The sequence below is a fragment of the Perna viridis genome, chromosome 2, assembly GCF_037379345.1.
Source record: "Perna viridis isolate PV_CMFRI_1.1 ecotype Kerala chromosome 2, ASM3737934v1, whole genome shotgun sequence".
In the NCBI taxonomy this organism is placed as follows: Eukaryota; Metazoa; Mollusca; class Bivalvia; order Mytilida; family Mytilidae; genus Perna; species Perna viridis.
In genome coordinates, this window is record NC_142446.1 from 48,591,568 (window position 1) to 48,613,411 (window position 21,844).

General features: G+C 33.0%; 2 protein-coding genes across 2 annotated transcripts; one reads left to right on the forward strand and one right to left on the reverse strand.

Annotated features, from left to right (window-relative positions):
• Positions 1-3,773: 3,773 nt before the first annotated feature.
• LOC148625500 (uncharacterized) lies at positions 3,774-9,193 on the reverse strand. The gene is made up of 2 exons (XM_088569110.1): positions 9,077-9,193; positions 3,774-7,411 (listed from the first exon to the last, which is right to left on the reverse strand). Exon 2 carries the CDS (start codon positions 7,372-7,374, stop codon positions 3,835-3,837), a length of 3,540 nt encoding a protein of 1,179 aa, XP_088425236.1. The 5' UTR covers positions 7,375-7,411; positions 9,077-9,193; the 3' UTR covers positions 3,774-3,834.
• A 6,234-nt stretch (positions 9,194-15,427) lies between these two features.
• Positions 15,428-20,258, forward strand: LOC148625501 (uncharacterized). The gene is made up of 4 exons (XM_088569111.1): positions 15,428-15,539; positions 15,821-16,003; positions 17,566-17,652; positions 19,502-20,258. Exons 2-4 carry the CDS (start codon positions 15,838-15,840, stop codon positions 20,128-20,130), a joined length of 882 nt encoding a protein of 293 aa, XP_088425237.1. The 5' UTR covers positions 15,428-15,539; positions 15,821-15,837; the 3' UTR covers positions 20,131-20,258.
• The last annotated feature ends 1,586 nt before the right edge of the window (positions 20,259-21,844 follow it).

Consider the following 21,844-nt stretch of genomic DNA (forward strand, 5'->3'; position numbering starts at 1 on the left):
AAATTTGGAACTCATGTAAGAATGTTCATATGCCCTGTATAAAACTAGATATCTCAATAACTTACTTAAGAATGAAAATAGAGATTTAATCGTTTAATGATATAGAATGTGATTTTAAGCGAAATATGATGGTTTTTTTTTAAATTATGAGTTTGATTAACTGATGACTAATTTTGTATATATGTTACCATAGTTACAATAAAGTACCAAAGACATAGCTATAGATGCTTACTGTTTATCATTACAATGGTGTAATAGCAGCTTTGTTTTCATAGTTTTATGTTAAACACGAGAAAAGCAGCAAGAAAGTACGGGTTTCAATTTATATTGTGTTGAGATATTTTAAGATGGAAAACTTTCAAGTTTGTGTTATCAGGATGGTTTGTTTTGATTGTTATTATGTTATTTGAGCATCATTTGTGTCTGCTGCATTTTGTATATGCTGATTTTTAAGTAGCACTCCAGCTAAGAATCATGCAAAATGTGATTCATGGGTAAAAAGCCTACATATTTTTATTTTTTATATTTTGTTTGAATTTCCGTAGTAAACAGAAATTTACATTAAGTTTTTCATATATCCCGTGTTCTTAGGAGATAAAAATTGTATAGAATGCACTGTAGATTTCAAAATTAGGAGAGATAACTCTGTAAATGCCACTCAAATACAATAGAATCTATTGTATTTTCAATGTTGATTATCTCCGAAGAGCAGGCTGGTTGGAATGAATAATTATTAATTTTCATAGTATAGACCCATAAAACAACTTAATTACAAAAATAAAAATATGTAGCCTTTTTGGGGGTGTATCACATTTTTAGGATTTTGCATGATTCTTACTAAGACTGCTACGTTAGTTTTGATTTACCTTTTTTTGTGATTGTTTCTCTGTACTTAATCTTTGCCAATCATTATAACTTGATCAACTATGCAATAAATATAAATTTATACTACATGTAAAATACTGTTTCATTCTTATATGTATTTAGTAAACTAGTACTATAATATTTGCCACAAAAAGCATGCAAATGTGAGCATGCAATGAAATCCCATATTTAGCCATTACAAATTTACCTCTGGTTCATGATGGCATTGATAACATAAAGGCATTTTAAATCAAATTTCAAGCTTTCCAATACAATAAAAGGGGGTACAAATGTATATATGATCAAGTCTAAACTACACCCCAAGTCTAGAATCGATGTGAGATTGCAAATTTGGTCGCTCCCTCACCGGGATTCGAACCCCTCCTTTTCTCCTACATCTATGGCAACACCGCCTGCAATAAGTTCAACGCTCAACCACTCAGCCAACTAGGCTATATAAAAAATATAGCTTTCGTTAACCGAGTGATGTTTCCTCGTAAGTAAATCTAGGGCGCGAACATTAGAACATGATGTAATTGAATAGGACAATCTCTGATGGTATCGTGTAAAACAATAGAGGATCTGTAACAATTTACAAATACAGCCACACCAAGTATATAATACATATAAGAAGACTAAAGGGGTGAGGCAACTCTACTATTTTACTTGCTAGAACATTACTATATAGATACATAGCATGCACGGCGAGGATCAACATGGTATGTTAATTTAAGGATGCATACATACATGTATATGTTATTAAGTCTAAACTACACCCCAACTCTTGAATCGATGCGAGGTTGCATATTTGGTCGCTCCCTCAGTGGGATTCGAACCCCTTCTCTTCTCTAACATCTATGTCAACACCGTTTGCACTAAGTCCGACGCTCTAGACCAGTCGGCTAACTAGGCTATATAAAACAATTTTCGTTAACCGAATGATACTTCCTCGTAAGTAAATCAAGAGCGCGAATATTTGCACATGATGTAACTGAATATGACAACCTCTGATGGTTTCGAGTAAGACAGTTGAGGATCTGTAACAGTATATAAATACAGCCACACCAAGTATATAATACATATAAGTAGTCTAATGGGGTAAAGCAACTCTACCATCTATACAATATATATATATATACAACTGCTCCATCGGATCAAATTGATACAGGGAAGATAACGTAAACTTATAGAAGGGTCTGAAAAATTCCCAACGATGTTAGAACTGTCAAGCAAATTTTTGTCGTTCCCTCCGCGGGACTCGAACTATTGCACTCACAAGCTTGTGATGGGTGATATTCTAACCTTTAAAATACTTGCCAACATTCATGCAGTAACTCTATTTAGTATGGCTTGGACCATGGACTAAAATTAGTAAAAAGGAAAATACAATGTAAAAGCAGTTGCTTCATTTACAATTTGTCTTTGCTAGGAGGGTAGAGTTCGTTTTATAAATATGTAGGTCAACAAGTAAGCATTTGTTTAATAATCCGAGGATTACTAGTATGCAAAACATGGCATTGTTATTTGTAAAAAAAGACAATAAACCTAACTGTGGGAAACCCAAGCCTTTCCTCGAAGAAGTGCATATTGAGCATGCTCATCAACTAACCATTAAAAGGATTTATAAAGAAATAAAAGCTCTTTGTCGATATGTTATCCGACGTGCTGAACCGTTTTTTTTTGTCTATGTGGCCTTAAAATAGAACATAAATATTTTATTAAACAGCCCAATGTAACATATTGGAATTAAGATAACATGAAATACATTTGTACTAAACACTAGAAATGCGTGGTATATGGCAGGTCAGTTACATTGTAATATTTCTTTGGCCATTAACAGAACAAGTGAATATAGTAAGTGTTAAGTTTTCACTCCGCAGTTTTCCTTAAAGTTCAAAGAATAATCAAGGGAACCAAGATTCAAGCGGAAATCAAGAGAATATATTCCAGAGATAAAGACTGGACAGTGGAAACAGACACACACGACAAAGATCATGAAATAACTGAAATGACACGTACAAAGAAACAAAAGTAGATGAGCAACCTGGACTCCACAAAAAAAAATGGGGGCATCTACCGGATGCATCGGTTTGGTAAGCATCCTGTTCTTCTAGAAACACCCGCCGAGTTGCGCTTTAAATGTTACAAAGTTCAAAAGAACCTTAATATTTCTGAAATAATGAAATCCACAATTATACAGAATTAAAGAAATGTATTGGTTCCACCAAAATATGCTGGGTTGTTTGTATACACGTGCAGTCTTCTGGTTTGGCCAGTTCAGATGTCCAACTCTACATTGTCTGTAAGATCAGATGCTGTGTCTTATAATATATCCGTTCAGTATTTTCTTCCAAGTTATACTGTATTAATTAGTACTAACATTAATATTGTTAGCTAAACAATCTTTATATCTAACAATTAACTTTTCAAGTATGGTACGATAACATACGAATTTAAACCGTTCAGGACCCCTCATAATACCGTATATCGGATTTTTTTTCACGTGTACCTAATTTTCGCTATCGTGGTAACTTAAATAGCTCTAAATATTATCACAGTGAACATTACCCTAAAAAGTTGGAGTATTTGATCTTTCAAAAAGGATTATTCCTATAAGAAATCGGTATTGAAATATGTTATCTCCTTTCCCTTCGGGTCTTTGTCTTAATAAAAATTACTTCAAAACGCCAATTAGATGGGTGTACAAGCATACGTACTGTGCTACAATCAATCAATCGAATGCGACGTGCTACTAAGTCAATGGTGACAATCAGTTTATTTATCGTCGTTTTTGTATTTTTTTTTAAATCATATCGGCCATGTATATCACATTGTAAAATGACTTGTTCTAAGTTTCAGTATATTAATTTTATGTCTCAATATGTTAATTCTTTAACTAAAAAATATCGCCGTACTACATTTCATTTATGTGGAACTTGAGCATGATATAAACCGTACGTTGTTTCGTCATCAAATTTGCGTTTCGGTTTCTGTGCCGTACAAAAGAACATCTTCATTTTTATTTCGTGGTGCTTCAATTGTTTCCTCAATGGGAATGTTTTTGGGCAATTCGTCTTTAACAGAATGTTGCCTATATATTCTGTCGTTAATGTGATTGTTGATAATTTCCAAACGATCGTTTTGTTGATTAACCTTTGGAAGAGCTTTTTCTAGTTTTTGCCAAAAGAGAGGATCATACACATGTAAAGTTACGTGGGTTTTTAGATAATGTTTCACTTCTTCATCCATAAAAGCGTCTTCGTCGTCATCAATGATAATGACAATCATATGATTACACCTTTGTCTTATCGACTTTTCACTTGCTGATCGAAATGTAAATAATGACCATTCATCTTCAAGATAAGGTCTCGACATGAGAAAAATAGTATGTCTACATGAATTTATTGCCTTGAGAATGTTTTCTTCCTTTGAAGCACCGGGTATGAAATCTCTATCGGGCACATGGAGTACATATCTCCGATCCTCTAAAGCTGGAGTTAATGTTTTTATCGCTATGTCTATATCATTTTCTGAATAAGTTAAAAATGCATGAATGCCTTCTCTCTCTTCCGCTGTGTCATTTTCATACATATCAAAAATCATTTTCCTTAGATCAAGGGTCCTTTTACGCGTTTGTTTGCACTTTTGTGGCATTCGATATAAGACTTTCTCAAAACAAAGGCGATCGTGTGTACTTATATAACGCCCCCTTTTAATATATCGCATTAGGTCCTTGTTGTCAATTATTTTTGGTGAAATATCATGACAAATTATTATCGCATAGTTTGTTCTTCTGTCTTTTATTTTTTCCTGGGCTTCATTCCATGCTATCTTTACGATATCGCTGTCTATGAGAAATTCCTCTGATAGAACTAATATCATTCGTTTACTCTGTCGTATGAGGCTACAAATGTTTTCTTGATATGAAAATCCGACCACAAAATCACGTGAAATGTCACACATAATGTACCCTTTATCGTCTGCCTCCAATGGCGCCACTATTCTCTCCAAGACCCAATTATTATGAAGCTCAGAGTGAATGATAACACAGTCAATTTCTTCATTGTTGTCCCCGTCGCTTTCGTCCTTATCGAAAGGATGGACGCCAAAATATATGAATAACAATACTTTGATTTCCAGTCTTAATACAAAACACACACCTATCATAATAATAAACAGCAACACACATATGGATGACGTAATACTCGGAATGACTACATGTTTAACTTTGTCAAATGACTCTAAACACACAAACTTGTCATCATCGACGGAAACCAGTTGTTGCCCCCCTTCTTCGTTATTGTAAGAACAAGCAACATCAAGCCAGTCCGACACAATATGTTGATTTTTAAACATCCATGCTTTCATCCAGAAAGTATTGCAATCACAAACAAAGGGATTAGTCTTCAAAGTGATAACTGTCTCTGAAAACATCTGAAAGTCATTAGGTAGACTTACCAGGTAGTTAGAGTCTAAGTTAAGTTTCCGTGCGTTGATGACGTCACGAACAAAACTTTGTTCTATTTCACTGATGCTATTATGACTATACAAAAGGTCTCTACACCGTTTTAGATAGGGCATACCAGTCAGTTTGGTAATGTTGTTGTTCTGAAACCACAAATCAAGTGTACCCTCTGGGAGTAGAGATGGTAAAGATGTTAGATTCGAGTTTCTACAGTCCACAATGGTGATATTAGTAACAGACCACTTATAACATGTACAAAATTCAGGACACAAGGTTAAGCTAACTTTACAGTACGTTTCTTCTGCGTTTATATCGAAAATTGATCTGCCGGACAATTCCTTAGGGTTCTGACATTTCCAGTCTTTAAAAAAGTATTCGTCACCTTTTAATCCACGAGACATAATTCTAGAGGTGATAGAGTTTTGAAATGAGATAATTTTGCAGTTACATAGAATAGCATTTTTGTCCAAGATAAATTCAAAATTACGGAGGACTAATTCCAAAACTTTGTCATGAAAAGTGCTATAGTGACCTATTTCGGTAACATTGCTACCAGTCAGGTCAATTCGTCTAAGTATGTTTTTCGGACTTTTGTTGTCTATGTGTATATTGTTGTCAGATGCTGATTCATCAACACTTTCGGCCAGCAGTGGGTAACTTATATTTCCAAGTAAAGATGTGAAGTTTTTAAAGTTGATGTTTGTATAACTCAAATCTGCAGATTTAAGATTTCGAAGGTAAAATACAGCCACTGGAAACACACTGATCGGATTATTTTGGAAAAAGAAGTTTTTCGCGTTTAAGCTAAATATTGGCAGTGCTTCTTCTGGAATTAATGACAAATTGTTGAACTCAAGATGTAATTCTTCTAATTTCTCCAAGGTATCAAATACTCCATTTGGAAGATATACCAATTTGTTATGAGAAATGTCTAGTTTAACTAATTCTTGCAAATCTTTAAATGCATCCTTGTGTATATTTGCAAGGAAATTTTTTCCAATATTAAGATCTTTCATTTGTTTTAATCCGTTGAAGGCATTGTGAGGAATGGACTCTAAGCCGTTTTCACTAAGGTCCAAATTCTGTAATCCAACCAGTTTTGTAAATGTGAAATCGCCTATGTATTGTAATCCATTATGCTTAATTGAGAGCTGGTCAAGTTTTCCTGTAAATTCGAAGCCACCAAGATCTGAAATGTTGTTATAATTCAAATTCAAGTAGCGTTTAATAACATTAGGTTTAATGGAAATGTGATAAGGATCTAAGTAATGGGCGTCAAAGTAAGACGTTCGTGACAAGTTTAGTTTAATTGTTTGAATTTCGTTATTCCACGGAAATATGGGAGGTATCGTCAGATGGTTGTTTTCAAGTTCCAATGTTTGTACATTCGGAAACTGTTTTCGAAGGGTCTTTGAAATCTCTGTCAGTCCCTGAGATGTTAATGACAGTTCAGTCACGTCATGAAAAACGTCTGTACAGTTGAAAATCCCGTTTAATTTATTGACCGTCACGTTTTGAGGTACGTCCAAGGATAGAGAAGCTACTTTATCCAACCCAGCACAACCAGTCATATTATTATAATTAAGACAAGGTAACTTACTGGCATCCAACAAGCTTTGAAACATTGTAACAACAAACATATTGACAACATTAGCGAACTGCTGAAAGTCATGCGGACCTAACGTACACCACCTTACCTGTAGATAGCCAATGACATTCGAATAACGTTCCCCATTATATTCAGAAAAGTAAAGTGGATGTACAGCACCACATCTGATAGAAAAAACCACAACGCTTTTATTATTTTGATTAAAATCAAATTGACGAAAATATTGACTTGAATTCACAATACATCCTTGAGTTTTGTTATCTGGTATTTTCACCCTGTAAGTAATGGCCGTCGTGAACAATTCCTTTCCATTTTGATTCAACATTTTTAGCGGTGGTAAGCGTTTGATTCTAAATATACAATCTGGAATAGGACAACAGCAACACAATGTTACTGACAGTATAGAAATTAATAACACGGTAATAATTGGTTTCATTTTCTATCGTTCAAAACGTCTCGTAGTTTTTCCTAATCTGAAAGTAGACAGAAATTAAAATGAGAAAATACATCATTTACTTTGTGTATGAAATATTTTTAATAATCTTCAGATTTTTAAACAGATTTAGAATTGCGATTTTAAGATGCAGTATTAATGAAATGTAAAAGAATTCAAAAATGCTAGTTACATGTATTTTGCATAACTGACATGTTATTGCTTTTTTATTATTCAAAACTGACAGTAAGTGTATATTTAACTCCTAGCTTGTCAAAGGAGATTGTCTGCAGTCTTTAACATGTGAAGTTAGATTTTATTAGATTAAAAACATGATCATATGCACTTCAGTTCCTTAATTGGACATAAAGGAAGTTGTAAGATCAAATTTGTAAGGGTTAAAATCAAAATTATGTGATTTTTTTTTTCATCTTTTAGTTATTACAATACACTTTCTCAGTGATTCAAATAAGGCTTTTAAATAAACAGCCATTCGCTATTAAATACTAATAGTCTCTTTACCTCACCGTTGAATTTAGCCTAACAATATTTAGAATTCAATTGAAAAGCACAAGTTCAGGAATACATACGCACACACACACACATAAGCATTTAATTAAAAAAATGAATATAATCAAGATTGACATGTTCCATTTTAAAATAAACTAGCAAAAATTAATTTATCAAAATTCTTAAAAGAACACCAATAGTGATTTTACATTTCTATCAGTAATGTTTGTATGTCATACGGTGAATAGATAAATATTTGTCAGCTGTCATTACTGGGAATTTACAAACTGTCAAGAATTTTAAGTGGTTTTGTAATTAGTCAATCAAGGATCATTTCCTGGTTTAAATAGTCTACACATTTCATATTATTGCAGTTTTGATTGAAGACCACCAGTTTCTCATGTTAAGAAAATGGACAATTCAGATCAATCGGCTACTATAGCCCCACAAATCTTGTAAATTTTGTTGTAATTTCCGACAATGTCATAGGGATAATATGTTGTGTTAGATACATAAATTGACAGCAAGCTAAACATTATGTACAACGAATAATCAGACGCCATGCAGAGAATACACTTTGCCAAATCAATTTACCCAGTATACTTAAAGTAAGGGTTTCATGGTTTCTCTTCCAAGATAATCCTTTTAAATTAACACATTTTATGGGTAACTGGTAAGTTTTAACATGCATGTATATGCATATGCACGCCATTTGCCTTGATTAATCACGTTATGGGTAACTGGTAAGTCTTAACATGCATATATATGCACGCCATTTGCCTTGATTAATCACGTTATGGGTAACTGGTAAGTCTTAACATGCATATATATATGCACGCCATTTGCCTTGATTAATCACGTTATGGGTAACTGGTAAGTCTTAACATGCATATATATGCACGCCATTTGCCTTGATTGTTCGTGATCAAACAGATGAACATAATAACATTTTGACAACTGTTACGCTACTTTTTGAATGATGATGTTTTATAATACATAAGACATATCATGATTTATATAAATCGTTGTAGTTCGATTACTTACTTAATTTCAAATTCGTTTCACGTACGACAAGATACGCTGTTCAACAAAGATATTTATTGTCATAAAGGTGTAAGACAGGGTTGTCCGTTCATGGCCTGACTATCAAAATACCAAGACCCTCTAATCAATAACTTGAAGTAGGTATACGTACCTTCCATAGATGATCTTTATTTCCAAGGGTGAAATTGCCACAATAAATTAATTCTCCCTCTCTTTATCAAAGTACAAGTTAGTCTGAAATACACAATGTCAAAAACCTTCTGTGATGTAAATCATGATTAATTACTGTAATAGTATTAATAACATATATACATATATGTACAATTTTCTCGTGTACATAGTATTTTTTATTTTTGCAATGAATTGATATTCTACCTTCAAAACATTTCCTTCTTATATTACAAAAATAACTTGCGAAAAAAACGTGCCGCTAAGAAAAAAGTATTAATGAGGAACAAAAAATGTACTTTTTCAACCTAATGAAAAGAAAGTTTGAAAACAAAACATGGCACTTACCTGATTTCGCGTGTCTTTATGAACTGTTTATTCGAGATACTGGTTAAGTAAATAGGTCGGTCAACTGTGGTTTACCGTCATAACCCATCACTACTATTTTGTAAGTGACAAAGCAGCCATGCATAATAACAAACTATCTACTAAAGTACACAATGTTGGAATTATTCGTGTTTTAGTTATAAAGTTGATATAAGAACTCACTTGATTTACTCATTTTATTTTTTTTTCTCTCTCTTCTTTTTTTTCTCTATTTTACTACTTGCATTGCTTTATTTGTTCGCTCATAAAAAAAAAAATAGGTGTGATCTAACTTAAAAGTCAAAATGATTATTATCAAATGAGGTGCTCTGGTATTTTAAATATAAACTGATTAAATCTATCTGATTTCGGAAGCTAGTTAAAATATTCCTGAACATTCACAATTTGATCTCAAAACATTCTTAAAGATGAATGGACCTTCACAATTCATTTTAAAGACCTTCATAAATGACATAATGTAAGTTCAGGTTTGCGACTGACAACGACTAACATAACCACTACGAATCGTGCAGGTTCAGACATATTTGAGAAAATCTAATATCAAACACTTTTATTGATGATCTGAAATCAAATCGTTAAGATCAATAAAATAAATGAAAGCCTCTTTATCTAATACTGAATAAGACTTTTTCCATTCCTCGTACATACGATTCTACTTTGCTTAATATAATTCGCAGCGCAATGAACGCAATTATATGATTTTTCGTGATGATCAAAAATATATTGTTTAGTTATGAATTGTACAAGTATTTATTTTGAAGCAAGAGTAGCACTAACTTGTACAAGTATTCCTGGTTTGAAGTTTCGCTTCCCTTATCTGTGTTTCTAGTGTAGCAGAGAACGCTAACCCTACCGGTGCACCTGGTCTATACTCCCAGTTTTTAGTGGAGTCCAGGTTGCTAAATTACTTTTGTTTCTTTGCGTTTGTGCTTTTTTTTTTATTTCATACTACATGTATTTGTTGTGTGTGTCTGTTTTCCCTGTCTAGTCTTTATCCTTGAAAATAGGGGTAACAACAAAATTACAACAAAACTGGAATATTCCTTTGATTTCCGCCCTTGATTACTCCTGCTGTTGAACAAACATGTGTATATAGCATGTAAACAAGTCACGTTGGATATTATAATAACAACATGATAATAACATGTACACAACATATATAATCATACCAACAACGGTTAACACTGTATATTTATTTATTTATTCATTTATTTATTTATTTATTTGAAAATCCAAATATTATGACAATAATAAAATACCAATTTCAGTTCTTAAAGCAGTTGTTTATGATTAATATCAAAATAATGGAAAATTACAAAACTTCTAGGAAGTGATTCTATTTATAACTTAACTGGATGAGTATAATTTTCATAACATATTTGTAAACCACAAACTATAAACAGTCATTAACAGATGGTTACACGCCAACATCAATTGTTTGTAGTATATGAATTCCTATTGTGGTTACTATGAATACATTGACAAAAGATATTGCGCAACAAAGGTAACTAGCATCAGATGTAGGTTTTGAATAAAATTTTGTATTCAATCACAAGTAACCGGATGGTCTCGCTATCTCCACGTGTTCTTTTCCGTTTATATCAGTATTCTGTACATTATCAAAAGCCACTACGCGTAAGTAATGTCAGAAAAAGCATATCATGTTGATGAAAAGATGTGGCTTGTGTACGCAGGCAAATCCAATTCTACATCTTTGTAGCGTCAAACATTGGATAGCATCGTTAATTGTAGTGCAGCAAAGACATTTTTTTTAAATTTCAAATCCAGACCGTCGCCTCAAAATCTTCAAATATACTAGTTTTCTAGATTTCTAATGATAATGTATTATTTATTTTCCAACTTGACAATTGACTCTTTTTCCCCTCGTTCTTCATATATGTTCAATGAACTTCAGCCAAGTTGTCAGACTAAACCCTCAATGCTAGATTAATATATGAATATGTTAATAGCATAAAGAACTTTCATTTTTAACTCTTTATAATACTATTCCATATAATTAGTTGAAATCTCGACACAAAGCATTATACAACGTTCGATGTTACTTTAAAAAAGTTGGAACATGTAGTATTTGGTACATTCTCCATACTTTGTAAAACAAAAACAATTCCAAATTATCTTCTAGATATACCGAAGAATAGGTTGTCAAAATACTAGAATTTTTATCGACAACATATTTGTCCGGAGTGGTGGACGAATTTTTAAACAGACGGTCGGAATTCTAATGGTAATAAATTGTGCTTCGCTACTCGCAAACCTATTCCTTCACTCTTATCAGGCTGACTTTACAGCTGGAGGAAGGAACATCGTTTAGCCAGATCGTTTGATTTCACTTTCCGCAATATAGATGACGTGTTATCTTTAAACAAATTCTGGTTAGTACATTACACAGACACTATTAAGTCAGGCTCATATCTTGACCTACTCTTTGAGATTGGTAGGAAAAGAAAACAGAGAACGATTACCCTACCGGTGCACCTGATCCACGCTTTTTTAAATAAGTCCGGGTTGCTCATTTACTTTTGATTTTTTTCGTACGTGCTATTTTTTTTTTTTTTTTTGCGGAGCTGTGACACCTATGGCAACACCGCCTGCACCGAGTCCAGCGCCCTAGACCACTCGGTAAGCTAGCTCAACTAGCTAGTCGTACGAGTTCGAGTACCGCAGAGGGAACGAACAAAAATTTGCTTCGCAAATTTGACAGTTCAAACATCGTTGGGAATTTTTCAGATCCTTCTTTAAGTTTTCATTATCTTCTATGTATCAATTTGATCCGATGGAGCAGTGTAGCGAATAGAGTCGTCACATTCTGAGACGTTTGTATAATATTGTTTTGTTGTGACATGCATCATTAATTTGATCCTCTATCCTACATAATAACACCAAGATGAACTGTCCCGTACTACCTTACATCGTGTACTTAGCTAAAGCTCTAGGTTAATCCTACGATAATTAGCCTTAGTTTAATTTGCCATCTCATCATATATTCACGGAATTGTCTGAAATACGACTATGGTCAGTGCTGATAGGACCATCCCTCTCCACTATAACAACTGAAATTTGAAAGGAAGTAATGTCAGTGACACTCACGAGAGGGTTGATAACATCCAAACAAAAAATGCTTTCATTACATTATGCAAATTTGGTGTTGTTTCAATATTATAGAATATATCATAACTTAGTTTATCAACAGGTTTGCTCCAACTATCAAATATGCAGTCACACCAGTATAATAACCTTTAGGTTTATATACTAGTGGGGCTGCATATTTGTTAGCAAGCCCCCGTGGTTTATCAACGACATATGTTTTTTTTTAATTGGAAAGTAAACAATATATTTGTTTAAAATATATTAAATGAGTATTTTTCCTTAAATCAAATAATAAGATTTCAACACTATGTAAGAAAAAAATCATCAGCAATATTTTTTTTTTGCATATTATACATAAACTGAATACTTCGATTGAATATAATATTCATTACTCATTTATTACACAAGCGCGATACAGGGGTTAGGGAGAGCGTCAAGGGAATTAAATGCCGAGCGAAGTAAGACAAGAAAGTTTCTTTAGCTATGATTTGTGAAAAAAAACCAAAATTTAATGCACAAAAAATAATGTTCACAATTTTACGGGGAGTACGCCCGAAACGTCCGTCCTTGAATCCGCGCCTGCAATAACAAAGAGTGCACTATACAGTTACATTTAAGCGCACCGTTTCGCACACCAAGTTGACCCGGTCAAATTTGTAAAACTAAAATTAAAAGTTGAAATTTGGTGAATGTATTGTTTAAATGTAGTTGAAATACCTTCTTTCGCACGAACTTTTGTAACTAAAATTGCGAGAGAATGAATCGAAAATGATGTTATTATTTATACCCTTTTTCCACCTACTCCATGTGTTTTCATCCTGTGCTAGTGTCTAAGTGCCTGATATTTTATAAAACATAGTATTTAGCAGTTACTTTTGGAAAGACACCCCTGATTTGTACTAAAACTGTAATATTTTTTTCAGTATGTTACCATGGCTACTGGATTTTATAACAATAATCACTAAATTACTTATGAATGACTTGAACCTCCACACACCAAGGATTACAAAAACATGTACTTTTTTATGACAAAACACTTGAAATTTCTGTGCGGACTGCCATAAAAAAGCTGTATTTCAACAAAATGAGACTAAATTTTCAGAATTGACCTAACTGTATAGTACTACCAAAACTAATGCTAATGGAAATACCAACAAAGTTCACTATTGAATGACAATTTTCTTGTAACTTACCTTAACCAAGTAGAGTTTGCTTTAATGTGTTCTATGTCTGCCTTTTGAAGCAGGGCACATAGGCTTGCTCCCACTATCAAATATGCAGCCACACTAGTCACGGGGGTCATTTTCTATATACCAATTTATACACATGGATTGGGTCTGTTTTTTCTACAGTTGAAAGATAGGATCGGTTCATAATTTGTTCACTTTCCTATGTCAATTGGCTTTTATTTCTGAGCTATACTATATCAATGGGTCATATATTACACAATTTAAACAATGTATACATGTATTTCATTGCTAAGACAACTTTCCAATTATCACCAATTAATCTTCAATTAGTGTCTGCTGCAGCTTTAAATAATCATAGGGAAAATGTCTGTTTAATCTTGATTGATAAAGAGACGAATTGACATCGCTAAACAAACGTACAATCTGCGACAATAGAAAGCCTGGGGAAATGTTTATGTTCTTCGTGTTGTCACAATTAATTACAGCTCTGCCTTAAAACCGGGCAGAAGCTTATGATTAGTGATTTATACATTTTTAAATCCCAAATATTTTATGATTGGGACACCTTCAGTATACCTCATAAGAATTGTCTTTTTGTATTCGAAAATAAAAGTGAAAATGAAAGTTGCCCATTGGAGATATTAACACTTTTAAAATTAAAATAAATCATTACAGAAAAGAACGGGAAAATTTCCGGTCAGAATTTTTACACTATAACCAGCCAAATAATATTTCATTATATATAGCAGATCCAAGGAAATGAACATAGGTGAGTTGTTTTTAGGACCTTACGAACGAATTCGAACAGAACAGTTTCATTGATTATCTTGGGATATAATGAATCATCCCCTATGGTTTTTAGGCAGAACCATGCTTAAGCATTTGTCTGGCGATGTCAAGGCCGCAGTTATTTCACTTTCGGTCCAAGCGATTGTACAAATATTCCGTGGGAATACCTCCCAGACGCGTAGCTGAGGCCAAATTGAATTGTAGGCAAAATTACGGCAGGGGGTCTGCGTACATAGCGTTTTAGAGCATCATTTATGCCTCTCCTGGCTGGATGTATTTTATCTCAAAAAAAATAATAATAAAATAAAATAAAAATTAAAATTAAAAAAAATTGGCAAAATTAAGTGCAGGCAAAAGCTGTTTTGCCTAACGGCAGCTACGCGCATGCCTTCTGACAGGAGAGTTCCACTTATTGGTCAAGCGGGAAAGGAAATGGGAGTTTTGATGTATAAATCATTGTTTTTATTTGATTAGAAGTATTTGATGGTGATACTTGTGTTTATTTGTTAAATTCATGATTCCTGTGCAGTAAATTAATAATATATTCTATTTTATTTGAAAAACGTCGAGTTGAAGCGAGGCACCCAAAATCTGGGATCCCCTTTCCGTGGTTATTTGCTAGTGGGGATTCATATTTGATCGTGGCAGCATAAAGTTTTCTCTTTCTCTTTTATGTGTTGTTTTACAACAATATTTTCCCCATTCTCCGAATGTCAATATTGACTTATTCGACAAATCACATTTGAGGAGCTTGGCCCCGGATTTGACGTGCAACTTTCGACCGTACTTGTACTACCGTTCTAGTGAATGACAATCATACTCACCTGTACGGTTTTATAAATCTATATACCTATTCATGTCGTAAAGGTGTAAATCGACAGAACGCGGAAATCAGGTTAATATTCAGGTCATTTATAACGTAAACAGTAATGTAACAGTTTTTGAGTAGGTCTGTACACGCGGGAAGATAAGGTAATAAAAGTTCATCCATATATTTTTGCCATATGATAAAAGTTCGTCAGTATTTTTCCATATTATTCTTTAATTACCTTTATCCTAAGTAAATGCACTTAGTTGATTTTGAGTAGCCTATTTCGTAAACCATGGTGTCGCTATCATTTACAAAATTTAAATCGGTCGTTTGGTCTAGATCTGTTAAGACTAGGTAACAATAATCTTTTTTAAATATAAAATTCAGATCTATACATGATATCTAATCTGTATAAGCCGGCATTTGTTCTTGTTTTCTTCAGAAAAAAACATCGCCGGAATGGTGTTCTCCAAAGCTGGTAGTAATTATATGGAAAATTATGTAGAACGAGGATTAACCGAGTTACACAATACAAGTGAACAATCAGTAAAGAACTACAGATTAAAAGTTGCCACATTTTTTATTGGATTGATTGTAATCGTGAGCCTTCCGTACATACATTTAGGTATCATATTATCTGTTTTTTTTTCAATGTCATGTTCTAGTTTTTATGTAAGCTGCATTTGATTTACCTTTGTGATGTACTTTAAGAGTTGGTTTGCTTAACATTTCAACATTCGACATTACTAATGCTGTTTGTTGCTGCTGACCGAACGAACCGATAACTTTAAAAATGGGTGGACCAAGAAAACATGTTGCAAACTTAAAACGGCACAATGTTGTAACACTTCCTCCAAGTTTTCATTTTAACTGATGCACCATTTCTTCCTTTTTTTTTTTTTGGTGAAGTGACTTTCTCGGGATGATGGATTCAGATCTAACTGTTTAAGGTCTCAGTATCGTATTAATTTTCCCATAGACTTCTATAGTGAAGTGCATATTTTTAGGATTTTAAAAAAAAATATGTAAATTGATTCAATGAAACTTTCACTTATGTAGCATTTCTAAGGACATGTGAAAAAATAATTTCCCGCAAGGAAAATAGGGTGAGTCCACGAAGATCGGACAGAAAAGTAGTCTCGAACTATAAATAGCCATTTTCCCTACTTTCACTTTCGTTTTGCACTCACCAAATCAACCTTTTCAGTGGAACATTTTTATGATATTATGTTAGATTTTCTTTTAAAAAAGTTCTTCATCTTACAGTGTGATGTTTGTTCTATTTTATAAGTCATTGTTCATATCTTTTGCCAGACAAAATATTAGTTTGTAGAGAGGCAAAAAGAAAATGCACTATATTTTTATAGCATCCATGTTTTGACGTACACCTGCTCAGGGATATGCAATACGATACTGGTACCTTAACCCAAACTCGAAGTTCGGGTGAATAGACACTGAGACTTTAATATATATTTGTAACTTCATTTACAGAGCATTTTGAAAATAGGAATTTACGAATAAACACAAACTCACCAGGTTCTATGTTGTCAAAACTACGCTTTCTAAAAGAATAAAAGATACTAGTAAAATAAGAGAATTACTGAATATTTTCTTGCAATTAAGATTTTTGGCTTTAATTCACACAAAGGAACAATTCATATTGAACTTGTCACTTTTTGAAAGTGGATAAAACTGCCTAAGGCTAACAGACAATGGCAACTTTTCACCAGAGTAACAAACACACAATTTACAGAAAAAGGGTTAATATATCTTATTATTGGTGAAAGAAAATTGATAAAAGTCCGTTCTGAATTTTATGTAGTGCGGTACTAGTGGGAGTTGATAAACTAAAAAGATTTAGTGTTTAAACAATATGCCTTAAATATATTTGGCTGAGTAATGTACTTGTGTGGGAAATTTTGTCAGTTAAGATGTAAATTATAAATCAATTCTGCTGTTTTTCAGCATTATTGATAAATTTCTAAATTCAAAATAATTTGGCATTTCTTAAATTTGATTGAATTACTCAAATGGCTCACTAATTTGTTTCTATTCATCTTTGTGTGAATTAACAACAATAAATTTTTGTTTCAGTGCAATTTAATGTTGTTTCTATTTCTTTGACAAGATTTAACGAATTGTCTGTCATTGTGTTGCATGGTAATGAAATTTGATGTTTAATTTCAGGGATAATTCATTCCTTGATTTTTCCTGGAAAACCGAAAGTTGACAGAAAATCTTGTACGTGTTCCTGCTTTGACACCGTATTTAGAGGTATGGATAAGATCATGCAATGGATGATATATTTAAAAAAAATCTGTTATTTTTCTCACGCATGTGTAATTAACATGTATTTGGAAATGTGATATTTTTCATCATTACTATAACTACAATAATTTGTGAGCAAGTAAAGCAAGTTGAAAAACATCCTTACTTTTAATAAGGGTACCGGTAAATACCATTTACGACCTGGATGCGTGCGTTGAACTGTGAGTGGGTACCGGAAACTCTAAGTATGCACCGAGTTTCATATTCTTTATTTCTTTAACGTGCACTGCTGATGAAAACTCGTTCAAGGCACACAATTGTATGGCACCCTCTCTGTAGAAACATTTATGATCAAATTGTAGTTTAAAGTTCTTTGGATTGTTATGGAATTGTAACGAAAACCATTTGTGAATACTTGCATGAAAATAAAACGTTTGTTTGTATGAATTATATAATTGCTTAATCACCCTTTCTTTCCAAATCCAGAAATATATATTACTGTTGCTCTGTAGGATTAATCGAAACCACCATTTGAAAGCTCCCAACTATTAAACTCTATGAATAAAACGCGATGACTTTGGTTTTCCCACTGTCAACTATTGTTTCCTGTGTAGAAGCATTCTAGCTGATTCGGCGTATGGAGTATTTGTATCTCAATTCATAAACACCTTTATAGAAATCGCGACCATTACATGTGAGATTTACTAGACAAGGCTCATCGACTTACACGTAATCTACTGGGGCAAGGATAATGTTACCATTAGTTAAAGTTGTCATTTCATAAGTTTTACAGTCGCCACCATGACCTGAACGACCATTTTTGAGTGTTTGTTTTCAATCTAACAGTCACCATCTGTCATAGATACGTTTTCTCTTTAATTGGACTATACCTTCAACGAGCAAAAGCAAGAAGCAGAAACTGCTCGCTTTTATGTAACAACTAAGTTCACCCCTTTGTTTTAGTGGGGTTTGTGTCGTTCTTTTCCTGTGTGTACTTCCTGTACTATTTGGTTTTTTTTCCGTATGTTTTCCTTTAGGGTTCCATTTTTCCAAAGAATTTTCCGTTGTTTTTATCTTCTCCATTTTGTATTTTTAAAAACGACAAAACTGAATATATCTTCTGAAAAACTTCTGAAAGCGAATAACTAACCTAATAGCTGGGTGCTTCAGCAGTACACTAAAACTTGTGACATTTCTTTTGAAAGTATAATTTTCCAACAACACATATCAGAATGCAAAATTTACAAATGAAACTTCCCTAGCTTAAATTTAACTTTTAATGGATAAGGGAAAATGGAAATTTTAGAGCCCTGGTTGATAGGGCGTACAATCTTTGCATTTCTAGAAATACAAGTTGCTCATGGGTGTCCGACGAAGGTTGGCGGAGGAAAACGTTTATGTGACCAGTCCAGACATTGATCAGCATTTTTAACTTAAATTTTATGGCAATCTTTATAACAAATAAACGGTAATGAAAAAATAGTTGAAAAATAAATTTTAATAATATTTTAATAAATGGCATTATCAAAACAAAAACCGGAAAATTGGAAACAACCGCAATTGTCCTGTCTTGGTACAGTCATTCCGAATTCGATGAATAACAAAATATTGGGTTCAACCTGGCTAAACCCCAATTACTGATATACTTACTTGTTTCCGGTGTATTGCAATATAAACAGGCAGCAAAAAAATGCCGCCAGGCTTAGTTGGTAAAATAAGTATACAAAACAGTACATAAGATAATTTATATTGATGATAATATGAAAATGTTTTTGTCAGAAACAGAACATTTCTCAATACTTCAAACAGCCTTGTGACTATTTTTACAATTACATGTATCCCGTATATCTTGTAGGAGCTTACGAGAGTCCAGGAGTAGCAAGTTACAAGCATATTTATTTTAACGCAACATGGCAGACATATCGAATCTGGATTTTCACTGTGATATTTATTCTTATGGCATACGAGAGTATAAAATACATTGCTGGTCTTTTCTACATCAAAGTAATAAGAAAAACCATGTTCCTCCTTTTTCTGATAAACCTTTACCCTCATTATTATTCATGGTGGTCTTACTTCAGTTATTACAACGAAGATTTTTACGACTATTACAAACATCATATGATGTTCACCATTACGGAAATTATCGCAACGTGTTTAGTTTTGAATTTATGTGACATCCGGAATAAGATAGTCACATGGAAGATATTCGCAATTGTCAGCATTAACACCATGCACATTATGATAGCTGGAATGGACCAGTTTTTCGCTCATGTTGTACAAGGCAGAGGTACAAATTTTCAGAATGCAAGGGACATCGGTTTAATGATACCAGATCTGTGCCATGTTGTTATCCCTTTATTAGAATTGTTGATGGATGCAAAACGAAATGGTATACTCATTAAAAACTTATGCTTCAAAGAAGAAATTATGCTTTGTGTTGTATTTGTAACAATTGGAACATTATTTGGCAAAATTTTATAACGCAAACCTTAAATGTGTTGGATATTATATGCATTATTTTGGTATCGTAGCTATTGAATATTCTTAGTTTTGCGATGAATAACCTCGAATGTGTTCTTATAAAGAAATAAAAAGAAACAAATAATCAGCATTTGTGTTTCGCCATTTTATTGCTCTTTCCTCAATAGGGGTAACCTGACGATGCTAACAAACATTTAAGTATATTTCTAACGATATTAATCATTGCCGGAGTCTGTGGTGCATGAATGTTTGGCCGCTGGTCCGATGCCGCTGCTGGTGAAGCATTAAATACCGAGGATATTCACTAACCCAGTAGTTAGAATTGTCTGACTCGACTATATGTAACATATTATAATTTACCGAAATTTACAGTTGCACAGAATTCGAGACGACTTCATTCCTTTTATCAAATATGGGACGTCAATATTGTAGGTTCCTTGACATGCTTTGGTAGAACTTACCGGTGTTGAATTTACTTTCTTTTTCGATATTTTTGTTTTGTTTTAGGTACTTCTTAAATATAATTCCTTTTTTTATTTTAAATCTTTGACTTCCCAAATATTTGGTTCTAATGCTACTGATGAAAGGTTACTCCTTGAAACAGATGTACAGCATACCGAATTTGCAATTCACATGATTGGGTAATTGTCTTTAAAAAAATGATAAAGAAGTCCTTTTACCTTGAAATAAGTGCCCAATGGTGAGTACTGCAACGTCAACTTTTCATTTTTGTTCTTATTGTTGCATTTTTTTACCGGAGCTTTAAGTATGCAAATTGACTCATAACATTTAACTTAAATTAGTTGTATGATCATTTTTTGACTCATTAAAGCGATAGTTTTAAAACCAAATGTCATTCTCTCAGAGGCAGTTCACATCATTTAGTTATTACACTGATCCTCGTTACAAAATGTATGTGATAAAAAGTTAAATTTCATACATATGACACTGAAATAAGCATGATATGATGTCCACTCTCCCAACTCTTCGTCTCTAGTTTGGTTTTCTCTGTTTTGATTTTTTAATGTTACCTTTTGAGATGCGTTTCGAACTATGAATTGTTGAAAGATGTATTTGTAGTCCAATATCTTTATTCAATGTACGACACTCAATTGATATAAGAAATGGTATGTCATTGTTCCTCATTGGATGAAATAATATGCCGCTTTAACCGTAACAACACATTATTCAATAGAGTTTTTATCGACTGGCTTTGATTATTATATTAGTAATTTAATTTGATATGTAACAAGGATTCTTATTAGTTGAATCTGTTTGGGCAGTCCAGATTATTTTGTATGCTTGGTCTACTCATAAACTTCTATCAAATAATCGAAGACAAAATAACGTTTTGATAATAAAGCAATATTTCTGTTTCAACTGGAATCCCTGAGAAAATTATCCTTAAAATGTCTTTTAGGAACTTTACGTACTATAGTAATTAAACTGTTTTCCAGACATGATATTATTTTTTTTTACCTAATAATCTATTTAGGAATAAAGCACGTGTCTGTACAATTATATGACTGTTTGTTATAAATGAAGTTTTCTGGAATTTTTTCTTAAATATAGAATCTTGTAGAAAAAAAAAGATATTCTATTTTGAACTATTCTTAATGAAAAATCAATCATCAGTTACAGATTGAAATATAAGGAAACAATTATTAATATTTGGTTTCATTCTTTATTAAATTAGCGTAGTATCTGTACACCT